This window comes from Hyperoodon ampullatus (assembly GCF_949752795.1).
Source record: "Hyperoodon ampullatus genome assembly, chromosome: 13".
Classification (NCBI taxonomy): Eukaryota; Metazoa; Chordata; class Mammalia; order Artiodactyla; family Ziphiidae; genus Hyperoodon; species Hyperoodon ampullatus.
The window spans coordinates 49,518,920-49,545,986 of record NC_136926.1 but is presented as its reverse complement, the minus strand read 5'-3'; the positions used below and the strand labels follow the sequence as shown (position 1 = coordinate 49,545,986).

The following is a 27,067-nucleotide window of genomic DNA, read 5'->3' as shown; positions in this document are numbered from 1 at the left end:
CAGTGGTGTTATAAAGATGGAATGAGACTATACTTGTGAAAGTGCTTTGCTTTCCAAAGGGATTTTATTATTATTATTACGTTTTCTTGAAAGCAAGGGCAACTCTAGTTTTCTGCCTCCAAAAGAGAGTATGGGTTGGGCAGCTTATTTGATATTGGAAATCTACAATCTGCTGAATTTAGTAAATGTCTCAACCCACACTGTTCACCCACTCATCTAATTAAGAGACTCAGTCATCACCAAATTCATGAGGCACAAGACCTAACAACAAACATCCCAAAGCAATGCCTATGATGCTTTAGTCACTAAGAATATTCCCAGAGTCATAGATTTGTAGAGCTGGCAGGGATCTAGTTAAAGCCCTTCATTTACGGTTGAAAAAACCGAGCCCCTGGAGATGGGCCGCCTTGAGTTCATATAACTAGGGAGTGACAGAGCCTTTGGGCTCCCCATTCTGTGCTGTTGACACGTACTAGATTTCCTTATATTTTTTCCTCTAGAAAAAATCTTCCCAGAAAACTTACACCTCTCTTCTTAACATATGTGCATTTACATATATTGACATTATAAATACCTGACACATACTACAAGATCGTGTCAATTTGGAATTATGCTTTAGTACTTTGGTAGATGGATTATCTTCCTGAGCTATCTCGTTTCTCATTTTCAAATTTCTGATGGCTCTCTTCTAATCCAAAGGTTCCAAAGATAGATGAATTTAGAAAAGGAATTCAGTTTTACCTTTTAAATATTTCCCTTAGTTTAAAAAATTAAAAACATTAAGCCTAACAAACATTAAATATATTTATTGTATCTCTCTATCCATCTGTCTTTACATAAAGTATATATCACTTTGAAAATAAGCTTCTGACAAAAAAATTAGACTGAAATGTTGAAAAATATTTCCTATGGAAAGCATGCTTATACTTTTCTTTTCATTGCTTCAGAAATTAAAATGCACAGCGGGGTTTTAATGGGAGCTTAATATTCATCTTTTATATCTCTAGAATCTTATTTAATAGGGACTGCTTTATTAAATAGAATAATTACAATCATACCCCTAAAAGTCAACCTTAGGGAGATCATGAGTCACATATTAAAAGTAGGTGTCAGAGCAGAGCAAAATAAAGAGAAAGATTAAGAAAAACAAATCTTGAGTATATTTGTAATTCTTTGAGTTAACCTTAATTTTTAGTTTAGTTAGGCAGAGTCAATTTATATACAAGAGTTGTTTTCTGAGAGTTAAAATCTACCTGGGATCAAAATAAAATATATAAATAGGAATGTTCATCTACAGGCTTTATTATTGTGTGAAGTTAAATACTTCTTTATTATTTTGGAAATAAAATAGTAGGATTTGTATACCTATGTATCTATAGCATTTTCCTCAGGGTTTGTGAAGTGATTTCATTGATTTATTCAAGAAATGTTTAATGAGGCTCTTTCAGAAGCTAGCTCCTCTCTGCTAGGCAGAGGGGGTGTTCAACATTTGTTGGAAAATGAATGAAGAGATAACACGTGCCTTCATTTCTTGAGTGCAAGCCTCTGACTTTTGACTACTGCTTTCTCTAGTCCTACTGAACTTTTATAGGATGCTGAATTATCTTTCAAATTCTTCCAAGTTTATACAGGTCTCTGTCCTACACTGTGGAGTCCCCCAGAGACCCTGTATCTCAGTGGCCTGTGGGCTCCTCCAGGCCCTGTTCTCCCTCCCTCCTTCTTTTTCCTTAAATGCCAAGGTCTAAATATGTACATCTATCTAAACTTACTGTATGAGCTCAACACAGTCTGAAAAGGATCATTTAATATTAGACTGGTGCTGGGAGTATTAGATTATAAACTGCTATATTTATTTTTGAAAAATTAAGTATCTAAATAGAAAAAGTCTATCTATGGAATTTCCTTTTAAAAAAAAAAATACCATACCTTGAGAGGTGGAACCCTTGGTTCCTCTCTTGGAGGCTGTTCTTTCTCAGATGGACTGCTGGATGAGATGTTCCGGCTTGACTGGTCATCTTCTATCCTAGCCCTCTTCTCTTTACAGATCCCAAAGCTGTGATGCTCTGCGGTTTTCCTCTTCGATATCTCAGATTCTCTACTTTCATTTCTTACCCCATCTGGGGACTTGGAGGGCTCTGACAACTTGGAAGTATGAGAGGTCTCCAACCGATTCTGTGAGCTCCCTGGCTTATGCATTTTATTTCTAGAGCCTTCTGAAAATGAAGCCTTATCCACCGATGAGATGTATTGTTTGTCCTGTAATTTAGCTGATGGGAGCTCATTTCCCTTACTCTCTGTCTCTTCAGAAAAGACAGGTAATTCCAATGGTGAAGACATCACTTTCTTTTCTGTTCTTTGCAGGACATTATGATTTTTAACTTTTATCATTTCTGTAGAAGGGAGTTCTGGAATCGAAGCGGGATAGGGCTTCTCAGTTTCAACATGTGATTTACAAGGCTGCTGATTCAGGGTCTTATTGTGCAATTCTTCTGATGAATATGCTTCAGGAGCAATGGAAGAAGAACCCATTTTGATAGGCTCAGGAGTATTTGATAGAGTCTTCTGCTGAGAGGTAAGGCTCTCTCCCAGGGGCTTGGCAGGGGCAGAACCTTCATCTTTCTGGGGGGAGAGTGGTTCTTCAGATATGGAAGTTGATTTTCTTTGTTGATGCACCATTCTTTCATTCATGGAAGAACTGGAAATTGGAGATGTTTCTGAAGGAAGTGGCAAACTGGATATAAAAGTGGTCTCAGATGTGAGAAGCATGGAAGACACTGAAGAAGTTTCTGATGTCAAAGGTAAATCAGACATGGGCGAGGTTTCTGATGTTAAAGGTAAATTCGATACTGGGGATGCTTCAGATGTTAACGGTAAATTGGACATCAAAGACGCTTCTGATATTTCAGGTGAAGTGGATATTGGAGAGATTTCTGACATCAAAGATGCATGAAGATTTTCATTAGTGGCATTTCGCTGATTATATTTGTCCACATTTTCAGTGCTGGACACCTCAGAACAAAATGTTGTCTCAAGGGAGGCTGGGGTACATGATTCTTCTGAAGTGGATTGGGTTTCCCCTCCTGGGGATGTCAGGCTGGTACAGGCTCCCTCTGGGCTCTCAGAAGAGAGGGACGTTTCAGAGATGCAAGCATTTTCAGAAAGCTGTTCATCAGGATCACTCTGCAGCTCCATATCTACAGTGATTCCTTCACTTCGAAATTGGCCTTCTAAAGACGATGACCCTGTTTTCATTTTTGGAGCGTTGGTCTCTAGTGCAGTTTCTGGCTCCTTATGTTCTGTGTCATTGACATGAGTCCCAGATGAAGTGGAAGGAACAAGAGAGTCACAGACTTCTAGCTGATCAATGACAACTGACATCTCTTCCTGGGGAGATTCTGATTTCTCTTCCACTTTAACTTCCATATGAGGCAAAGTTTCTAAAACATCATTCATTATAACACAGGATTCCAAGTTATCTTCAGGAGGTGCTATTTGGGGCTCCTCATGAGAGTTGGCTGGACTTTCTGACTCCTCAGAAAATTCAGGTATTGTCTTGTGATTCTCATCCTGGCACTCACAGATGCTAGTCTCTACCTCTTCCTCAATTTCTTCCTGAATCACAGATTCTTCGGGGATTAAGATGTCCTCTGATTCTGACTCTGTCATTACATCTTTACCTACATCTACCATGGGACAAAGTGTAGCACAGAAATCAGGCTCTGGAGAAGTTGGACTTTTCATGCTTTTTGGCTGTTGTTCTTTCAAGGGAGTCTGTGAAGATAGACCAGGAAGGCCAGAGGTCCCACATGAAGAACTACTTTCAGCTCCATCATTATTTGGTCCAGATGTGAGCTTTATAGAGTCCTCTCTTGACATGCCCAACCTGAACAGAAATTAGAAATATTAAATTATTGTTCAACCACAAAACATGAAAGGTACAACTTGGATCTCTTACCAAATATAGTATTCATAGAAGTAAATGCATAAAATTAATTTTAAAATCACTAAGTAACATGTTTAGCTTATGTAAACAGTTTATGATGGATTAGTTTTGCTACTGCTTTTATAATCATAACTAAAATAAACTCTACTTCTGTTTAAAAAGTATTGATTTTTATTCTGTAAGCAAGGGAGATTGCATACTAAAATGATTAAATAAAATATGGGCTGAAAAGCAAAAGAATGTATAAGACCTACATTTTTTAAAGTCAGAAAGTAGAAATATGTCCTTATAATAGAAAATTACATAGTCCTTAAAGGATGCAACATAACCAAATAATTAAGATCAATGGAAGATGGGTATGTTGTAAAATCTTGAAATGGAAATGACTTCCAAAGATTAAGTTCTCTTAACCAAATGTAAAAGGTGTCCATCACCATATTTTAGTACAATATCTAAGTGTCTAACCTAAGACAAGATGGAAATTTCACTAAAGAATAATAAACATATTTGAGGTCATCAAAGTTGATTCTACTAGATTACATTCATGTGAGGCAAGACTTTTAAAAATTCTTTCATGTAGAACTCTTACTGTAAAGATATTCCATAAAAAGTTAATGTAGAATATCAAGAAATAGCCCAGTCTAATGTTCAGGTCATAAGGTAAAGGTTCTCAGAATTTGCAATCAACAATATTGTAAATCACTATTTCCTGTCATACTAAGTTACAATGTCAGCATCAGATGGTAGGGAAATATGCTGTTCTAAATGAAGTTAAATTAGAGTACAGGCAATTACAAAGATGAGCAGAAGAGAGAACATTCCCAGAGGAAGAAACATATTTGAGTGAGGAAATACAGTTATAACAGGAAAATACCTCAGTAAAATCTTCTTCAACCTTTTAGTTAAATTAAATCCTCAAAATGAAAGGGAAATAAAATTGAATACACTTTTTGGGTATTTGATCATTGCGTTCTTCACTAAAATTCAGAAGGCTGAGAAAGGAAGATAGAGGACACTTCCTTCATAATTAGTCTCTTCTCTTTCAACTTTCCCTAAGATGGGTTCAAATTAAACCACAATTTATATTATAGTGAGAGGAACAGAATAATATAACTACACTACAGATGAATTTAGAGCAGAATAATCAGCTAGGAATAAGGTCTCCTGGGGCCAGATCAAGCAGATGTACCACTGATACTAGGTTAGATGGAGAACACACAGAATCTACCCACTGGCAGCCAAATTTCAGCTAGTTGATTAATAAGAATATTATTAAATATATTTAATATTATTAAATATCATATATGTATATAATATATATATCTCATATGGAAAACAGCACTGTATAAAACATACGTGTAAACATTTTATTATTTTCATGGGAAAACAGATTTAAGGCGGCATAAGGCATAGAAGGAAGACGTTCACAGCACACCACATAACCACACAAAGGAAAACTCTGACCGCCTGAAATCTAGACCGCAAATCAACAGACCAACTCCTATAATTTTGAGTTAGCATATACATGGGATCCCTATAAGTAATTAAAATGAATATAGGACAGTACTGTATTATAGGCAGAATAAGCCAATAAGAACCAAAATAAGGATCTCAAAGAGCAGAAAACTAAATCAGACAGATCTTAACTAAAGCTGAATTTCAGTGCTAACATTCTTGGGAAAACTTAGAATAATGAGAAGGCACATGGTGTCAGTCAACTGAAAATTATCTGATGCTAGGAAAATATCCCTCACATATTGAGGGAATGTAGGTAATCTAGAAGTAACAAAACTAGAAGGGCAGTCAATGAAATGTCCAAAATACATCAGTCATCCAATATGTAATCAAAGATAGGAAAAGACAAGCAAGAAGTCCAGGGATGTAAGGGGACAGAAACTCCATGGATAAACTACAGCAAGAAAAGGGTCAACCAAGTAAAAGAACTGTTTGTATTCAGAACTCAATGATGCTGATGGGGAGTCATGTTTACTCACAGTATTGTAGCTGTCACCTTCCAGGACAGGATTCTTTAACTTGATATCCATGAGAGTCTACGGAGCCCCCAAATTTCATGTAAAAAATTGTAGGTGTGTGAATTTTTCTGAGAAGGATTTGCAGGTGAGCCAATTACTTAACCACACCATGTAAAACTGGGGAAATTACTTAGTTTCACTGCCTCTCAGTTTCCTAAACCCTTTTTAAAATAAGAATAATAATGGTACCCACCTTATAGGTTGGTTGGGAGGGTTAAGTGAAACAATATTTGCAAAGCTCTTAGAAACCTATCAGAGCCGGAGTATGTTCAATGATTATTTGCTGACTGAGGAAAAACTCTCTGTATGGTCTCTACAGTGCAGGCTCTCTGGCATCTAGGATAATGTGTGGCAGGGAGGCGATGCTGCATGAATACTGAATTGATAAAAGCACAGGCCCAACACTCAACAAAAATTAAGGACCAGTTTTTTGGAGGTAACTAACTTGGTTATGCTTCTGCCATTACTGACAAGAGTGTTCCCAACATCCCCTTTGTCAGAAAAGGTAAGGAAGGCAGGGTTCTTAATCCTGCTGTACATGAGCACGATGGGAAAGCATCTAAAAATACAGATTCCTGGGCTCAACTCCTGGAGATCACCCATCAGTACATCTGGGGTGGGTGTCGGAAATCTGTACCTATTTTTAAAAGCTCCAATGAAGATTGTGACGCCGCCAGGCTTGAGTAATACTGCTGGTAACTAGCCTGTAACTAGCCTGCCACAATTTTAATTTTTGAGAAAGGACATTAATTATCTCCTTTTAGCTTTGCTGAAATATGTATATGCATCCAAAGTCCTAGGGCAGCAACTGAAAAGGAGCCTTCCTACTCAAACTCAGGAGGAGGGCTACTTAGGACGACTCACCAGAGGCAAGGCTGCTCAGAGTAAGCAGGCTGCTCATCACGTGATGTCTTTTTACGACGAGCGCTCATGTGAGGCTCCCCCGATGGTTTTCCTCATTTACAGGGAGAGTTTTGTGAAATTAGATCAAATGGTACAGGCTGTGTTGCCTGCAACCACCTCAGTGTCTTTTACACAAAACAACGACTTTCAAGCATTAATTGTGTATGTGGGAATTAAAGCACAAGGTCTTCTACCCATGATGATCTAAAGTTGCTGTCAATTGTCAGCTCTTAAATCCCTTTCTTTCTTAGGGATCTGAATGTCTGTGAGATTCAAATTCTGCCCAAGGAGAATATGTTCCTGTTAACCATGAGGCAAAGGAGAAACTACTTTCAAATTATCTCAGTCAGTACCATACTTAGGTGTGACTGGTATTATTTTTAAAACACACACATACACAAATAAAAACAATAAATTAAAAAGCGGTTATAGCCTCCTATACTATTGGTGGGCATGTAAATTGGTGCAGTCACTATGGAGAACAGTACGGAGGTTCCTCAAAAAGCTAAAAATAGGGCTTCCCTGGTGGCGCAGTGGTTGAGAGTCCGCCTGCCGATGCAGGGGACGCGGGTTCGTGCCCCGGTCTGGGAGGATCCCACATGCCGCGGAGCGGCTGGGCCCGTGAGCCGTGGCCGCTGAGCCTGTGCTCCGGAGCCTGTGCTCCGCAAGGGGAGAGGCCACAACAGTGAGAGGCCCGCCTACCGCAAAAAAAAAAAAAAAAAAAAAAAAAAAGCTAAAAATAGAGTTGCCGTATGATCCAGCAATCCCACTCATGGGCATATATCCAGACAAAACTATAATTCAAAAAGATATATGCACCCATATGTTCATAGCAGCACTATTCATAATAGCCAAGACATGGAAACAACCTAAACATCCATCAAAAGATGAATGGATAAAGAAGATGTGGTATGTATATATACACAATGGAATATTACCTAGCCATAAAAAAATAATGAAATAATGTCATTTACAGCAACACGGATGTACCTAGAGATTATCATACTAAGTGAAGTTAAGTCACACAGAGAAAGACAAATACTGTATGATATCACTTATATGTGGAATCTAAAATATGACACAAATGAACTTATCTATGAAACAGATTCATAGACACAGAGAACAGACTTTTGGTTGCCAAGTGGGGCTGGGGGCAGGATGGACTGGGAGTTTGGGATTAGCATATGCAAACTATTATATATATGTAGAATGGATAAACAAGGTCCTACTGTATAGCACAGGGAACTATATTCAATATCCTATGATAAACCATAATGGAAAAGAATATAAAAATAATGTATATACATGTATAACTGAATCACTTTGCTGTACAGCAGAAATTAACTCATTGCAAATCAACTACTTGAATAAAATACGTTTTTTAAAAAGTGGTTTTACAGGGCTTCCCTGGTGGCGCAGTGGTTGAGAGTCCGCCTGCCGATGCAGGGGACACGGGTTCGTGCCCCGGTCCGGGAAGATCCCACATGCTGTGGAGTGGCTGGGCTCGTGAGCCATGGCCGCTGAGCCTGCACGTCCGGAGCCTGTGCTCCGCAACGGGAGAGGCCACAACAGTGAGAGGCCCGTGTACCGCAAAAAAAAAAAAAAAAAAAAAGTGGTTTTACATAAAGAGGAAAATGGATAGAGTAAAGGGTAATACCTCAGGCTCTCCCCCAAATAAGGACTAAACAAATGTATATGGAGAGTCAAAATTTTTGGAAAAAAATGTGAGAATTAAATATGTGTCCAAGACTACTTATCTCTAACGCATTTATTAATGAAAATGCTTAGATTAAAAAAAAAACAGGAGATTTTTACTAAAATCCAGTTAGGAAAGCCAAAATTGACTTCTATAGAATTTCATGTGCTACTTTCAGTCCAAAATGAATTTTCATGGACAATTTATAAACCCTTGAAATGCATTTTTAAAATTTAAGTGCTGATATGCCACTATAATTTTACCTGCAGCTTCTTACACTGAGAGACTATTGCCTTTTATCACACGTTTATAAAGTTGTATAGCATATGATTGTGCTAAGTGAAACAGAGAATTACATTTTAATTTCCTTCTAAGAGAAATGAGAAGAAAATGCTCTAGTACTTACTTTTCTCCGTAAAACCTTTCAAAGAATTTTTCTTTCCAGGGTTCTGTTTTCTTTTCCTTTTCAATTTCTTGCCTTATCCGCAATTGCATTTCTGGAGTAAACTCTCCTAGAAAGAAAATGCTTAGATATTGAGTAAAAGTTGTCATATGTTTTGCCAGTTAATAAAGAAAACATGTAACTAATTTGAATAAACTTCTATGGATGCCAAAAGGTAAAAAAGCTGAGTACTGATAATATTTCTACAGCTTCTTTTTTTCTGAACATCACTCAGTCATTTATTCTTAGACAGACTCTAAAGCATTTAGCAAATGTACTGAGTGCTAGGGGTTCTAAATGAAAGTGTATATTCAGTGTCCTTGATGAAACCAGTCTGGTAAAAGAAAAAGCACACAGTTGAGTATAATAACAGAATGTGGAAAGCCCTATATAGGTCATAAGATTAAGTGTAGGGAAAGTACTTAATCCTCCCTAAGTTGATTAGGGAAGACCATACATAGAACCTGATTCTTGAGTTAGCTTTTGAAAGATGATCAAGCTTTCATAAAGTAATTAGTTCACAAGGCACAGAGATATGAATATGTATATTTATATGCTTTTGAGTGGCCAATTATGAGTAGAACACAGGACGAAGTGAAATAGGAAAGGTAGGCGGTGGCCAATTACCCAACACATGTTTTAAAGAGAACCCTGAATTATTCCTGTAAGAGACAGAGGGAGGTCCTGGCGGTGTTGAGTGTGGGAGGAATATGGCCAAATAAGCAACTTAGAAACTGGCTGGGAGGCTACTGAGTAGCATAGATGAGAGATGGAGATTACAGTCAGGCCAGCATCTTGAGAATGTTGAAGAAGATTCAAAGACACAAGTAACAGTTCATAACCAGATGGACCTGGGGAGAAGGAAGAGGAACAAAGACATCATCAAGGTTTCAAAGTGAGGAGCTGTGAGAAAAAGGGGTGACCTTAGTAGACAGAAGGCAGAAGAAACAGTAGACATTAAAAGGGAAGAGAGGGCTTCCCTGGTGGCGCAGTGGTTGAGAGTCCGCCTGCCGATGCAGGGGACACGGGTTCGTGCCCCTGTCCGGGAGGATCCCACATGTCGCGGAGCGGCTGGGCTCGTGAGCCATGGCCGCTGAACCTACACGTCCGGAGCCTGTGCTCTGCAATGGGAGAGGCCACGGCGGTGGGGGGCCCGCATACCGCAAAAAAAAAAAAAAAAAAAAAAAAAAAGGGAAGAGAGTTTAATACTGGCATTTTGGTTTTAAGGTGCCTGATACTGGAAAGATCCAGCAGGTTTGTGGAATGGAGCAGCAAAGGATTGGGAAAGAGGACTTCCAGCCAGATTTGGACATTCTCAGCATGTGGGTTATATAGGTGAAACCAGCTGAATGAGGCTCTTAGAGTATGGGAATAGTTGCAAAAGCAAATAGCAGGGAAGAGAATGGTGGAGACATCACCATTTACCATCAGGTGAAAGAACAGGAGCTCCTGAAGGAAGGTGAGAAAAGGCTGTCAGACACAATTTAAAATATATTATGAATGTCAAAGGCAGATGGTTTCAAATTAGATGGGGTAGATAACAAGTGAGACATAGGAGAAGGAAGATGAAATGCCAAGGACTGAGAAGAGGAAAGTGAACTTTGCAATGAGAAAGCCATTCGTATTCTCCAGAAGGGACTGTTCCCATTGTGTATGGTGGGGTCACACCCAACCATAAAAATGTGAGTGGGTAAGGGAGTAAAAATGTGGTAACACTGGGTATTTTTTAGTCTTTCATGAAGCTTGGTGACTAAAGGAATGATAAGATGAAGTGGTGGCTTCAGGGGAAGACTGTATTAAAAGAAGATTCTTCCAGGCTCTCGGACATTAAAGAATACACAATGCATCAAACACATAGTTAAAATGATTATTCCAAAGAAAATCTTGCTATATCAAAAATTTTTATTATGTTCCAGATAACGTCATGCTTTCTTCAAAAATACTGGACTTTCTCTAGTTGAGCCCTCGCACAGAAACGAAGACTCAATACAGCAAAAATAAATAAATAAATAAATAAATAAAAATACTGGACATCAAAAATGCAAAGTATAACAAAAGAATTAACGAAGTCATTTGAAATAGGATGTGAGTTTTTACTCAAGTATACTTCAGCGGGGGGGGAAACGGCTTGGGAAGCAGAGAAAGGTGCAAATCTCAGTACAGTCTGTTGACTTAAATATGTCAAATAGTAATGGAAAATAGAAATTTACCTTCTGCCAGTCGCTGTTTCCAGCCTTGTGCTGCATATGCAAAGAATTCATTATTTAGAGCTGAAGTACTGAGGCGTAAAATTCCATCACTTCCCATCTAGGAAATAAGCCGACAAAAACAAGATTCCATTAAGAATAATTCAAAGCAAAAGTATGCAGGGAAGAAGCAAAAACTGAGGGTGTGAGTGTGTGTGTGAGAGAGAGAGAAAGAGCGAGAGAGAGAAAGAGCAGGGTAAAAGGCAGGGAGGAAAGGAATCTAACAAAAGATGAATTTCCTAGTAGGAAAACTGCACTGCTTACAGTGACTATTATAATGACTAAATACATCAACTTAAAGGAAATCTGTATTAGGCATTTCCATTATCAGTGGTTAGTATAACAAATGTATGTGATTTAATCAAAAAATTTATATCTTTGTCATTTTTATATGCCTTAAATGATACCAAATTAAAAATCTACATATGTGTACACCTTTAGATTATTTTTTAATTAAATTCTCTAAAGTTTGTGGAAGCTAAAGAAATCTAGTCTGATCACTTGGATTCTTCCACTGTCTGAGGTTCAGATGACAAAGTTCTGAAACATTAAAACAAATACACCCACACTGTCATACATACCCTTCACTCTATTCTTCTCACCTCTTTGGGTGTACAGAGAAAACAGGTATACAAAGTTTAAAATCTGTGCAACTATATGCTACTAACCTTTTTCCTCAAATTTATTATTTTTCAAATTCATGTACGTATAGAAGAGATTTGGATAAGCATCATCGAACTGGATGCTTTTAACTTTCCAACTATTTACTACATCTGCCCTGTGAATGTATTCTGCTTGCTGACACAGGGGATAAAAATAATTAGTGTTGTCCTAGGCTGGCTTCTCATGTAGTTGAGGAGTGAAGACAGAACACATAAAAAGTTAAACAATGCCAAGCATGAGGTGAGTGGGAATTAAGAAGGGGAAAAAAAAAAAAAAAGCTAGGGGAGGGTATCTAGGTGGACGTGAGTGGTTAGGAAGAACTTGATGCCAGAGGTGAAATGGGTTAGAGTCTTGGGCAAGTAACAGGACTGGGGCAGAATGGTTTTATATAAAGCATACAATACAGAGTGGGAGCTTTGTTGTAGAGGCGGAACATCACAAACAATCAGTAACTGGACCGTTCATGAAGGTGTGAAGATGTTTTAGCCTGCTATTGAGTCAGTTTGGCAAACTGTAGCTCCAGTTACATTTTCAAAGATTTCCTCTTACTCTCATAGACACCCCATGTGTCCTAAGCACTAATAAGTCACTGCTATCTGAAAACACACTCAGACACGTCTTAGCCCCATGTTTTTGTTCGTTTGCAGTCTTCTCTACACCCCATTTTCACCCACTGAGATACTGTCCCTCTTTTAAAATTTAATTCAAATCATGCCTTCATGAATATGTCAGCTAAACCATCATTCGGGAGCCAAGGAGAATACTGAGGCTAAAAGTAAATATTATACTAGCAACTCAACGCCGGATAATGGTCAACAAATCCAGAAAAGAGAGACACTGAACAGATGTGAGACATCCTGGATGCTGCCATCATGACAGCCACAGATTTGAGATCTTGAGTTTCCTCAACTAAGAAGATACTGATAACCATACTAAAGTATTCAATGCACTTGCAAAATTTCAGGCAAGACTTTGTTCATTCATGGATTCACTGTTTACTCACAATTATTTCATCTTCATTCAATAGATACTTATTAAGTCACTCATACGAACCTGTATACCGGGTACTTTTTGGGTGCAGGCAATACGGTGGCAGTAAAGAAAAAGGCTCTGCCCTTATATTCTGAACATATTCCCCATACAGCAGATGGTTCTGGTCCCTATGCATCTCTCCCACCCACTTGAGCTCAGCATGGCTGTGACGTACAGTGACATCGCCATGCACGTGTCCCGCCTCAGGGTCTTACCACAGCCCCAAGACGTGAGTGGCTAAATGTCCTCGCCTTCCCACCTTTTAATTGGACACTCCTAGGACACTATCTGCTGGCACGCAGTATATGAACTGAGTCAAGGGATGCCATTTGGTGCTGTGTCCCCAACAGTTAGGACTAGTAGGTGGAAGGCAAGCGCCCTGAAGAAAAAAAGGAATTGGTTTACTATGAAGTACAGTTATGGAAGGCACAATGGAAAAGGTTAGATTTTCTACATCTGAGAACATGCATGGTGCTTTATAATTTGGAGTCCATGCACAATGCCTATTATATTGCAGGTACTCAATAAATGTTTATTGCCCTGTCCTTGCTTCGTGTAAGAGAAAGATTTAAAATTTAACTCCGGTAGCTGACATATAGGATTTTAGTTTGGTGTGTTCTGCCAGGCCAGGGGAATGATTAGCTATTAATTGAAATTTCAGCATAATTTTAAAACACAAAGAAATACCAGATCCAGATTAGCTCTGACAGAGTCTCAAGATTTCAGCACATGAAAATGCAAGGCAGTGTGAAATGAACACATTCAAGAGTATGGAAGCTAGCCCGGGAGGAAAATGTTTTTCTTTTAAAACCGAAAAATAATATTAACTGCCAGGCTTCCAGCCTGTCTGAGACAGCACAATTAAACACTGGGGCTAAATTAAATATGTGCCAATAAAACTTTTAAAATACACTATTAATTTTATGGCGTTTAAGAAATACTGTCCAAAAGACATGGCATTTTAATGAGCTGGAACAATAAACGTTTCTGAAAGTTTTATTTATTTATTTATCGCAGAGCTATAAATTCTTGTTTTTCTGATTACCCACAATAGAAACATTCATTCTAAAAACTCCCCTAACTCTCTTATAGTGAAGTATCCAAACAAGCTATTGATAAGCTATGCTTCTTTTTTAATTAGAAGGAGAAAAACTCTGTGCTGTTGTGGAAGAAAATAAGTATGGTTAAAGGAAAACTTATTTGTGGAGAGATCCTTTCACAAAAATTTAAGTCTCTATTGGTGAGTATATCATTTGCCTTTGGGGTTGATTATATTAACGTACATTTTATGGGATGGATATCAGTGGAATTCAAAGGATTAAGATGTTATTGCTACTTGCAAACCATCCAATGTTTGAAGTTTGAGGAATGTTAATTCTGTATGAGAATATATTTACATTTAATAATAATCCTTTGCACCTCTAAAAGATTCTTTATCCCTTTTTTAAAATTTGGGGTTTCTTGCAAGTGATTCGGAATGCGTGGCACGTGGGTTGCTTAGAGGAAGCGTGAGAAATGTGCTGGAGAGTCAGAAAGTGGCTAAATCATAACGGGACACCTAGATATACTCAGCAATTTGGACTTCATCCTACAGGTAATGGGGAGCGATTCAAAGCGAAGCCAAAACAAGACGAAAAGGTTCGTGCTGAGTGTGTGCGGGGAAGTGGACTGCTGATGTAGATGGTGTGTCCAGGATGAGCCTCTCTAAATGCTCACTGTTGATCAGGACACCGGAGCTGAAACCTGAATGAGTGAAGGAGCCACGCGACGCAGCCATGGTTGGGAGAGCGTGCTTGGTGGAGGGATGTAAATGCAGAGGCCCTCAGGTGGGGCTTGCGAGGAGGCCCTAAGAGATGGAAAAACTTTAGAAGCAGGAGAAACAGGGGCTGAGGGGCCAGGATCACACTGGGCCTCGGAGCCCACTGTAAAGACTGGCTTTTCCCTCAAGCGAGCTGGAAAGCCTCTGGGATTTTGGCCTGACAAATGAAAAGATCTGACATTTCAAAAGGATAGCTCTGACAGCTGCATTTAAAAAAGACTTTAGAGCTGTCCAACAGCAATATAAACATTGGGCCACATCTGTGATTTTAATTATTCTAATGATCACATTAAAATAGGAAAAGAAACATGAAATTAATTCTAATAACACATTTTATTTAATCCAACCTATCCAAAATGTTATTGTTTCAATATATAATCAACACGAAATATTATTGAGATATTTCTCATTCTCTTTGTATACTAATCTTTTCATATCCAGTATATATTTTTATAACACATCTCAATTCAGATCACCCATAGTTCTAAAGCTCAGTAGTCACTGCTGGCTAGCAGCTACTGTATTGGAGAGCATAGTTTTAGAAGATAAAGACTCACCAGGGAGTTGAGTATGTAGTTATTGAGATAATCCAAATAGTAGCTTGACTAGGTTGACAGCTGTAGAGGTGGTGAGAAATGGTTGGGTTCTGATTATATTCTGAAGGTTCAGCCCGCAGGACTTGATGATGGATTGGATGTGTGGTATGAGAGAAAGCAAGCAGGCAAGGGTGACACCAAAGACTTCTGGCCTTGGCAATTGAAATTATGAAATTGCTATTTATTACAACGGAAAACACTATGGGAGTATGAGGTTTAGTTTTGAAACAATTAAGGTTGAGATGCTGATTATAATTCCAAATTGATGTCTTAGATATATCATTCTGCATGCAGTGTAAAGAATGCCCTGGATAAAGACAGGACAAGAAACAGGGACTTCTGTCAAGAAGTACCAAGAGAAGGCCATGGAACAAATGATGAAAAGTCTTAAGACTGTTCAGGCAGTGGGAGTAAAGATGCATGTCCTCCAGGAGGAATAAGGGAACCAGAAATGATGGGGCTGAGTGAGCGTGTGTGTGGGTGGTGAATGAGATAAAGGCATGAAAGATGATGGCCAAGAATAAGGCTTGGATAATTTGGTAGATGCTGGAAACAGCTGTCAGGACAGGAAAAGGCACAGGAGGGGCAGTGTCTTGGACAGAGAAATGATGGGTCTTTCTTTGGATATGCTAATATAAGGACATCATGAAGGCATCCAAGTAAAGATGATCTAATCAAGAGCTGAAACTCGGGGAAGAAGCTCAATGGTGAGGAAGGAATCAAACACAGAAAATTAGTCATTAGTAGCAAAGAAAGTGTAACTGCAAACATGGATATGGATGAGAACACCCAGGAAGGATTTACCAAAAGAGAAGATGGCTTAAAGCAGGGCCCTGAGGAACACCAACGTTGGAGGAATGGGCAGAAGAAGTAAATCCTGTTAGGAAGACTGAGAAAGAGCAGCCAGAGGTAGGAAGAAAATCAAAGCAGACGGCATCGTAGCTGAAAGGAAAGAAAGAGTTTCAAGAAGATCTGTACTGTGTATGTGCTAATATCTATCAAGCCATGTGCAATTACTTAGGTCAACACCGTGTACAGTACACTATACTAGTTGTTGTGTCCAATAAAACAATCAATAGGGTCTTTAGAGCAAAGACAACCTAGTCAGTGAGAGGCCAACCAGGAGTCTGATGCAAAAGCAAAGGAGTAATGAGCAGAGAGACTATAGCTGTTATTACTGACCCTCTTATACCCTGATCAAGCATCAGTGCCCTTGTATTCTATACCCCAGTAGGAATTAAAGTCAGTATATTCATTCTTTCTAAAGGGTAATTTTTCATTTTTTACCTTACCATTAAGTATGATTCAGACGGCTCAGAAGACTCTATATAAGTATGGCTCAAGTTTTATCCGTAAGAGAAAATGTAATTCTTTTTATTTTTTTTTATTTTTTTTATTAGTTTCTGCTTTATAACAAAGTGAATCAGTCATACATATACATCTGTTCCCCCATCCCCTCCCTCATGCATCTCCCTCCCTCCCACCCTCCCCATCCCACCCCTCCAGGCGGTCACAAAGCACCGAGATGATCTCCCTGTGCTCTGCGGCTGCTTCCCACTATCTATCTACCTTACGTTTGGTAGTGTATATATGTCCATGCCTCTCTTTCCCTTTGTCACAGCTTACCCTTCCCCTTCCCCATATCCTCAAGTCCATTCTCAAGTAGGTCTGTGTCTTTATTCCCATTTTACCCCTAGGTTCTTCATGACATTTTTTTTTTTTTAAATTCCATATATATGTGTTAGCATACGGTATTTGTCTTTCTCTTTCTGACTTACTTCACTCTGTATGACAGACTCTAGGTCTATCCACCTCATTACAAATAGCTCAGTTTCGTTTCTTTTTATGGCTGAGTAATATTCCATTGTATATATGTGCCACATCTTCTTTATCCATTCATCCGATGATGGACACTTAGGTTGTTTCCAGCTCCGGGCTACTGTGAATAGAGCTGCAATGAACATTTTGGTACATGTCTCTTTTTGAATTATGGTTTTCTCAGGGTATATGCCTAGTAGTGGGATTGCTGGGTCATATGGTAGTTCTATTTTTAGTTTTTTAAGGAACCTCCATACTGTTCTCCATAGTGGCTGTACCAATTCACATTCCCACCAGCAGTGCAAGAGTGTTCCCTTTTCTCCACACCCTCTCCAGCATTTATTGTTTCTAGATTTCTTGATGATGGCCATTCTGACTGGTGTGAGATGATATCTCATTGTAGTTTTGATTTGCATTTCTCTAATGATTAATGATGTTGAGCATTCTTTCATGTGTTTGTTGGCAGTCTGTATATCTTCTTTGGAGAAATGCCTATTTAAGTCTTCTGCCCATTTTTGGATTGGGTTGTTTGTTTTTTTGCTATTGAGCTGCATGAGCTGTTTATAAATTTTGGAGATTAATCCTTTGTCAGTTGCTTCATTTGCAAATATTTTCTCCCATTCTGAGGGTTGTCTTTTGGTCTTGTTTATGGTTTCCTTTGCTGTGCAAAAGCTTTGAAGTTTCATTAGGTCCCATTTGTTTATCTTTGTTTTTAGTTCCATTTCTCTAGGAGGTGGGTCCAAAAGGATCTTGCTGTGATTTATGTTATAGAGTGTTCTACCTATGTTTTCCTCTAAGAGTTTGATAGTTTCTGGCCTTACATTTAGGTCTTTAATCCATTTTGAGCTTATTTTTGTGTATGGTGTTAGGGAATGATCTAATCTCATACTTTTACATGTCCCTGTCCAGTTTTCCCAGCACCACTTATTGAAGAGGCTGTCCTTTCTCCACTGTACATTCCTGCCTCCTTTATCAAAGATAAGTTGGCCATATGTGCGTGGGTTTATCTCTGGGCTTTCTATCCTGATCCACTGATCTATCTTTCTGTTTTTATGCCAGTACCACACTGTCTTAATTACTGTAGCTTTGTAGTATAGTCTGAAGTCAGGCAGCCTGATTCCTCCAGCTCCGTTTTTCGTTCTCAAGATTGCTTTGGCTATTCGGGGTCTTTTGTTTTTCCAAACAAATTTTGAAATTTTTTGTTCTAGTTCTGTGAAAAATGCCAGTGGTAGTTTGATAGGGATTGCATTGAATCTGTAGATTGCTTTGGGTAGTAGAGTCATTTTCACAATATTGATTCTTCCAATCCAGGAGCATGGTATATCTCTCCATCTATTTATATCATCTTTAATTTCTTTCATCAGTGTCTTATAATTTTCTGCATACAGGTCTTTTGTCTCCTTAGGTAGGTTTATTCCTAGATATTTTATTCTTTTTGTTGCAATGGTAAATGGGAGTGTTTTCTTGATTTCATTTTCAGATTTTTCATCATTAGTGTACAGGAATGCCAGAGATTTCTGTGCATTAATTTTGTATCCTGCTACTTTACCAAATTCATTGATTAGCTCTAGTAGTTTTTCGGTAGCATCTTTAGGATTCTCTATGTATAGTATCATGTCATCTGCAAACAGTGACAGCTTTACTTCTTCTTTTCCAATTTGGATTCCTTTTATTTCCTTTTCTTCTCTGATTGCTGTGGCTAAAACTTCCAAAACTAGGTTGAATAAGAGTGGTGAGAGTGGGCAGCCTTGTCTTGTTCCTGATCTTAGTGGAAATGGTTTCAGTTTTTCACCATTGAGGACAATGTTGGCTGTGGGTTTGTCATATATGGCCTTTATTATGTTGAGGAAAGTTCCCTCTATGCCTACTTTCTGCAGGGTTTTTATCATAAATGGGTGTTGAATTTTGTCGAAAGCTTTCTCTGCATCTATTGAGATGATCATATGGTTTTTCTCCTTCAACTTGTTAATATGGTGTATCACATTGATTGATTTGCGTATATTGAAGAATCCTTGCATTCCTGGAATAAACCCCACTTGATCATGGTGTATGATCCTTTTAATGTGCTGTTGGATTCTGTTTGCTAGTATTTTGTTGAGGATTTTTGCATCTATGTTCATCAGTGATATTGGCCTGTAGTTTTCTTTCTTTGTGACATCCTTGCCTGGTTTGGGTATCAAGGTGATGGTGGCCTCGTAGAATGAGTTTGGGAGTGTTCCTTCCTCTGATATTGTTTGGAAGAGTTTGAGAAGGATGGGTGTTAGCTCTTCTCTAAATGTTTGATAGAATTCGCCTGTGAAGCCATCTGGTCCTGGGCTTTTGTTTGATGGAAGATTTTTAATCACAGTTTCAATTTCAGTGCTTGTGATTGGTCTGTTCATATTTTCTATTTCTTCCTGAGTCAGTCTTGGTAGGTTGTGCATTTCTAAGAATTTGTCCATTTCTTCCAGGTTGTCCATTTTATTGGCATAGAGTTGCTTATAGTAATCTCTCATGATCTTTTGTATTTCTGCAGTGTCAGTTGTTACTTCTCCTTTTTCATTTCTAATTCTACTGATTTGAGTCTTCTCCCTTCTTTTCTTGATGAGTCTGGCTAATGGTTTGTCAATTTTGTTTATCTTCTCAAAGAACCAGCTTTTAGTTTGGTTGATCTTTGCTATCGTTTCCTTCATTTCTTTTTCATTTATTTCTGATCTGATCTTTATGATTTCTTTCCTTCTGCTAACTTTGGGGGTTTTTTGTTCTTCTTTCTCTAATTGCTTTAGGTGCAGGGTCAGGTTGTTTACTCGAAATGTTTCCTGTTTCTTAAGGTGGGATTGTATTGCTATAAACTTCCCCCTTAGAACTGCTTTTGCTGCGTCCCATAGGTTTTGGGTCGTCGTGTCTCCATTGTCATTTGTTTCTAAGTATTTCTTAATTTCCTCTTTGATTTCTTCAGTGATCACTTCGTTATTGAGTAGTGTATTGTTTAGCCTCCATGTGTTTGTATTTTTTACAGATCTTTTCCTGTAATTGATGTCTAGTCTCATAGCATTGTGGTCGGAAAAGATACTTGATACAATTTCAATTTTCTTAAATTTACCAAGGCTTGATTTGTGACCCAAGATATGATCTATCCTGGAGAATGTTCCATGAGCACTTGAGAAAAATGTGTATTCTGTTGTTTTTGGGTGGAATGTCCTATAAATATCAATTAAGTCCATCTTGTTTAATGTATCATTTAAAGCTTGTGTTTCCTTATTTATTTTCATTTTGGATGATCTGTCCATTGGTGAAAGTGGGGTGTTAAAGTCCCCTACTATGATTGTGTTACTGTCGATTTCCCCTTTTATGGCTGTTAGTATTTGCCTTATGTATTGAGGTGCTCCTATGTTGGGTGCATAAATATTTACAATTGTTATATCTTCTTCTTGGATCGATCCCTTTATCGTTATGTAGTGTCCTTCTTTGTCTCTTCTAATAGTCTTTATTTTAAAGTCTATTTTGTCTGATATAAGAATTGCTACTCCAGCTTTCTTTTGATTTCCATTTGCATGGAATATCTTTTTCCATCCCCTTACTTTCAATCTGTATGTGTCTCTAGGTCTGAAGTGGGTCTCTTGTAGACAGCATATATATGGGTCTTGTTTTTGTATCCATTCAGCCACTCTGTGTCTTTTGGTGGGAGCATTTAGTCCATTTACATTTAAGGTAATTATTGATATGTATGTTCCTATTCCCATTTCCTTAATGGCTTTGGGTTCGTTATTGTAGGTATAGTCCTTCTGTTGTGTTTCTTGCCTAGAGAAGTTCCTTTAGCATTTGTTGTAAAGCTGGTTTGGTGGTGCTGAACTCTCTCAGCTTTTGCTTGTCTGTAAAGGTTTTAATTTCTCCATCAAATCTGAATGAGATCCTTGCTGGGTAGAGTAATCTTGGTTGCAGGTCCCTCTCCTTCATCACTTTAATTATGTCCTGCCACTCCCTTCTGGCTTGTAGAGTTTCTGCTGAGAGATCAGCTGTTAACCTGATGGGGATTCCCTTGTGTGTTATTTGTTGTTTTTCCCTTGCTGCTTTTAATATGATTTCTTTGTGTTTAATTTTTGACAGTTTGATTAATATGTGTCTTGGCGTATTTCTTCTTGGATTTATTCTGTATGGGACTCTCTGTGCCTCCTGGACTTGATTAACTATTTCCTTTCCCATATTAGGGAAGTTTTCAACTATAATCTCTTCAAATATTTTCTCAGTCCCTTTCTTTTTCTCTTCTTCTTCTGGAACCCCTATAATTCGAATGTTGGTGCGTTTAATGTTGTCCCAGAGGTCTCTGAGACTGTCCTCTGTTCTTTTCATTCTTTTTTCTTTATTTTGCTCTGCATCAGTTATTTCCACTAGAAAATGTAATTCTTTAAGCATAAAGTTAGGCATAAAAAATGAAAGAGGCCTTCTGAGAAAGACAGTATCTGTAAGGGAGAGAGGATCAACGCTATACTAAAGACAGTTTGGCCAATAATTTTTTATTGCTATTTCTAAAACTGCATTAAGACAATATTTCCCAAACTGTGCTTTGCAAAATAGGAATTTTAAGGGGTAATTATAATTTTAATGGGTAATCTATCTAGAAGGAAATTGATTCTACTATCCAATAACTATAGCCTATATCTACTAAATATGGTTAAATGGTTTTCTTTACTATAAGTATTCTCAAATATGATAGAATTTACTTTAAACCCTTAAGAATATATGTATCATGCAGTATTTCCCGAACTTTTAAACCCTGTAATCCTCTTCCAGAACAATTATCAATATCTCATAGAACAAGTACAAGTGTTCTCTAGAATACAGTCTGGGAAATGATGCATTAAATGTTGTGAAAGTATTATTGTCAGAAGCAGTCAAATGAGATAAACCTAGCACAATGAATTTGCACACACTAGGTACTAAATCCTTGTTAAGCAACATGAATGCAAATTTCTAAGATCTGGACATGGGATAATTTTCAGTATACCCTAAAAATCAATTATTAAAAATAAATAAATAAAATAGTGAAAACTAGTAAAGGATGATGCTATAAGCCTAAACAACCTCAATTTCAAAGCCCACTGCAGAAAACAATTATTTGACATTACTTTTAAAAATTATATCACACTATAAATACATATAACAACTTTTCTTTAAATACATAGAGACTATTGTTATAAAGTTGTAATCAAGACTATCTGGAATTATATGGAGGTTAAACAAAAAAAAAGTGACACCATTTTCATCTTCCCTCCACCTCGTTTTTTTTTAGGTGTCCATGGAATTAAGCTAATGTGAACAAAAGAGAAATCTCAGAAAATATTACCCCCCAAAATCAACATTTAGATGGAAAAGTAGAAGGCTTTTGTTATCACTGTTATGACAGGCCATTAAAGTTGATTTTATAATAAAAGCCTCTCTTCTGAGTCAAGCTGGTTCCTTTTCTTCCTACTACTTGCTGCTCTGGGAAGCACAGCTGAGCAATGGGACAGAAACCACAAGGTATGAAGTTCAGCAGGGAAGAATTGGGGAGATGGAAGATCCACTGTACTTAGGCTGACGGCAGGGGTAACTGTTAACTAGAATAAAGTCCTTGAGGCAGAGGAGTGGGCAACATTTAATTACTAAATGAGATGTTCAAGTATGTAAATTGCAAAGGGCTTTGAAAACAAAAGAAGATTATAAAATGACAAAATAACCGCTGGTCTTGTGGGAACAGGTGATCACCTCATTAAAAAATACATATAAACACATATATGTGCATGTATCTATATATCTATATCTATACATTCATGTACATCTATAGGTATGTAATAAAGTTTTCTTCCTCTAGAAACACAATCTGTAAACAACCCAACCACTTAGCTAAGATAACCATTGCCTTTGGAATGGAATCTCTCGCACCTCCCAAGAGAACTGTTCTCCCTTCCCCCAGACACCTGCCCAAGCCTCCAGGTTGGCAGACGAGGTCTTCAATTAGAGGTTGGGAAGGCCATCCCCTAGGGTAAGACCTGCTGGTAAGCAATTTCTCAGGACCCAATTAACAGGGAAAAGGAATTCCCTAGAAATAAGAGAAAAAGATATTCTCATAATTGGTGCTACGAATTTCAGCATATACAATCAGAAGATCCACACTTGAGGGATGTATATGGTATTAAAAACACATGAAAAAAGAATCCTGATATTGATTCTTAAAAGACTTTAATTATTGAGTTTCGATTACTTTACTTACATGGGATTTCCCTTAATCTTCTGGATTAAAAACAAAAATCATTTTCTAATGACATTGTTTTACACATTTACATTCTGCCACTTTTGCTAAGAATCACCCTGCTTTAAACTGCAAAGGGAGGAATCTCTATTCAATAATGTCTCTAATGTGTCAGCATCCTGCTCAGAAGAGATGTAGCCTGTGGTGAAATAGGTAAAAATAACGAAATAAAGACATCTAAACACAGAAGTCAAGTCATGCACAGATCAAGCTTTCATCAACCTCTCAAAATTAGAGAAGTATGTTTTGATGTTTATGGTTCATCTCTTTCATTAAACTTTGTGGACTACCCCTGGCCACACACTGGGACAATCTGATAGGCCTTGATGAGAAATGACTTATTTTTTTGGATCCAAATGAATATAAATAAAATTTAAACACGTTTTAGCAAATATGAGAATGTGTGTATCTTAAAAGACATTCTCTCATAATTGTATTTTCATCAATGTTCCCTCTGTGGGAGGAAAATGAAAAAGCAAACTTCCAATGCAACCACAGAATACTAGGGCTTTATTTATTGAAAAAAAGCTCATGTCCTTGTAGAGATAAAATAAGGTTCTGTTATAAGGTTGTGGGAGTCAATGAATCACTGTTTCCACTTTAATACACTGAACAGCTGTGTTTAAGTGACTATTAGTCACTCATTTCTTTAACAAACATTTCATAAGCAGCCAATAACTACTTGCCAAGAACTGTGAAACGGACACACGGCTTCTGCTGCCGTAAGAGCTTAGTATCTAGGATGGGACCGAAAAAAAGTAATGTTCACTATAATAGTAAGGGTAAGTACCTAGAGAAGGAAAAGATGCCATAAGAACTCCCAGGCCTGGGTACCAGTATGCCTTTAATTCCCTGTTTATAGTCTGTTAATATCTATACCTGAAGTTTACTCCTCTCCCCAGTTAAACAATGGCCCAATCTACTATTGTTCAGTTACAATTGTATTTATAACTATAATAATGACTCTAATTAATTTAGTAGCTATGACCAGGGAGGTAGGTAAGTGGTGAAACAGGATTTGACCCCTCAAAATAATACCTTTTCTATTATATATATATATCATGGGGTTTCCTTTAATTAACATGCAGGCATTCATTCTTCTACTCAAAACCGTATGTGGGCTTCCCTGGTGGCACAGTGGTTGAGAGTCTGCCTGCTGATGCAGGGGACACGGGATCATGCCCTGGTCCGGGAAGATCCCACATGCCGCGGAGCGGCTGGGCCCGTGAGCCTTGGCCACTGAGCCTGCACGTCCGGAGCCTGTGCTCCGCAATGGGAGAGGCCACAGCAGTAAGAGGCTCGCGTACCGCAAAAACCAAACCAAACCAAACCAAAACAAAACAAAAACCTTTATGTGCTAGGTGTTGGGAAAAAAAAATAATAAACAAAAAGATAAGTCCCTGTTCTGTAAAGTTATAACGACAAATTGTGTTGAGGTCCCGGGAGGGAAAACAACATGTACAATGAGAGAATGCTCTAAGTGCATGTGTACGTAGGAAGGATTCTTGGAGGTATTAATTTCTAGGCAAAGATGTATGTGAAGGACGGGAAGGAGTAAGCCCTGGGGTGAGTAAAGGTGAAGGTACCAAAACTCCAAAAAGGGAGGTAAAGAATACTGTTATGAAGAGAAATGCAGTGATACTGTGGTAGCTGAAAGGTTATGTAGCACCTAGAATTGTTGTTGTTGTTTGTGCATGTTAACTTTGTTTTAAAAATGGATATTCTTAGCTGAGAAGGATCCACCTCTACATGCTTCAGTTGCATTACTTGTAAACTACGGATGACAAACTATTCACTTCATAGAGTTTTTGTGAGGATTAAATCAATAAATATATGTAAAATGCTTTGACTAGTGGTTGTTCAGGGAAAGATATCAAGAAGTTTAGCTATAATAATAATTATTATTGGGTAGTAGGTGTGACAGACACACCCCAGAGTACCCCCAATGTGTCTGTGTTTGTGTGTGTGTATGTGTGTTTATGTGTATGTATCTGTGTACAGGGGATTAAAAGAGAGAATACAAGACTCCAAGCAGCATTATCAAAGAAGATGGATTATAAAGAAAGAACAGACTGTAATCTCCATGAGGACAGCAATTTGCACTCTATGATAGAGTAGGTACTTAATAAATATTGTTGAATAAAATAATTTTGTTGTGGTTTAGCTGATCACTATTTGATGCATCTATGTAACCTTATCCAATCTTTTGATGATGGTACCCCAAAGATACTTTTGTTAGGGTAAATAATCAATTGATTTTATAAGGAATGTACACAGAGCAGGAGCTACTTCTAGTTATTGTTTTTGATGTAAAGTAGCAAAGAGGAAAAAAGGCAGACAACGGATTTTAGCCTTCACCTAGGGGGTTATCAACACCAGGGTTATGTTACTGTAATACAACGTCCCAAAGTGTGCACAATGTATATTTTCAAATTAAATCAAGCAGTTGTGCAGCAAAACAAAAAATGGAAGGAATACTCTGGCGGGATTTAAATTTTACATATATGCAAAAAATTTAAATCCTACCAGAGTAGGATGTAGAGGTTGCACAAATAAATTAAAACAAAAAACAATAAAACAAACTTCTGATATGTACAAAGATGTCCCTGGCATTCTCCCAGCAGGTCACAGTGGAAAGAGGGCTGGATTTAAAGTTAGAAAATCGGGCTGCTGATCCCAGTTTTGCATTTTCATATCTGTCTGAAGATGCTCCAGTTGCTTAATAAAAGCTTCCTAGTCTCTGTTTGTCTCATTATTCAAATGGAAAAAGCAAAACATACTTGCAACGCTGTTACATGAATTAGAAATAACAAATGTAAAGAAGCCAACCACTACCTAGTGAGTGAAATTTTAAAAGATACTACTTACAAAGAGTGAAGTTTCAAAAGATCAATATATAATAATACTAGCCATCATTTACTGAGTGCTTAGTCTCTGATCTTTTATATCTGGGAATTCTTAAGTATGTCCTTTATTAAGTTTACATCACTTGAACACAGACACCATGATATCCAAGAAGCAACATTTGGAAGGAATTATCTGCTTTTGAAACTAGGTATCACAGCTGGAGAGCCTGTGTACCAGGTAGGCATTGCTGCCTTAGTGCTGGCTGGTCACCTGAACTCTACTATTCCCTTCTGAGAAATCAGCCCCTTAGCCTTGAGCAATATCAGTACTGCTACCCAGGCCAAAGCTCATTGGCCCAGAGATCAGTGTCAAAGACAAAGCTGTCACAGAGAGACATTCTATGAATTAGGATAACCAATTAATCACCTCCTCCCTGTTTCAGGGAAAGAGATAAGGTCTGAAATACCATAAGAGATGTCCTGAGAAGAACCAAGATATCCCAGATCACATAGCAAAAGAAGAGAGAGGTCTATGCATTTAACTCCTTCCTCCTCCCCCGTAATTACTTAAAGTCCCCCAACTCTCAACTCATCAGATCTCCATTTCTTGCAACCTGAGCAAGGCTGGACGAATACAGCTAAAAAAGTATTACACTGAGTAATCTATTAAACATTTTCCACTTTGAAGAGAGCGTGGAGTTCATTGGAGAAAGAAATTACATTTGCAAAGAGGGCCAAAGACCATGAAAAAAGTTGGACTGC

At 38.0% G+C, this 27,067-nt stretch overlaps 1 protein-coding gene across 2 annotated transcripts in view; it reads right to left on the bottom strand.

Annotated features, from left to right (window-relative positions):
- ASXL3 (ASXL transcriptional regulator 3) overlaps nucleotides 1–27,067 on the bottom strand; it is a gene marked incomplete at both ends in the record, with an annotated part of 167,875 nt that overhangs the window by 4,471 nt on the left and 136,337 nt on the right. For both annotated transcript variants that reach the window (XM_079717245.1, XM_079717246.1), the window contains 3 exons: nucleotides 1,927–3,883; nucleotides 8,982–9,087; nucleotides 11,228–11,324. In XM_079717245.1, the coding sequence (XP_079573371.1) occupies nucleotides 1,927–3,883; nucleotides 8,982–9,087; nucleotides 11,228–11,324 (2,160 nt within the window). The remainder of the gene's footprint in view (nucleotides 1–1,926; nucleotides 3,884–8,981; nucleotides 9,088–11,227; nucleotides 11,325–27,067) is intronic.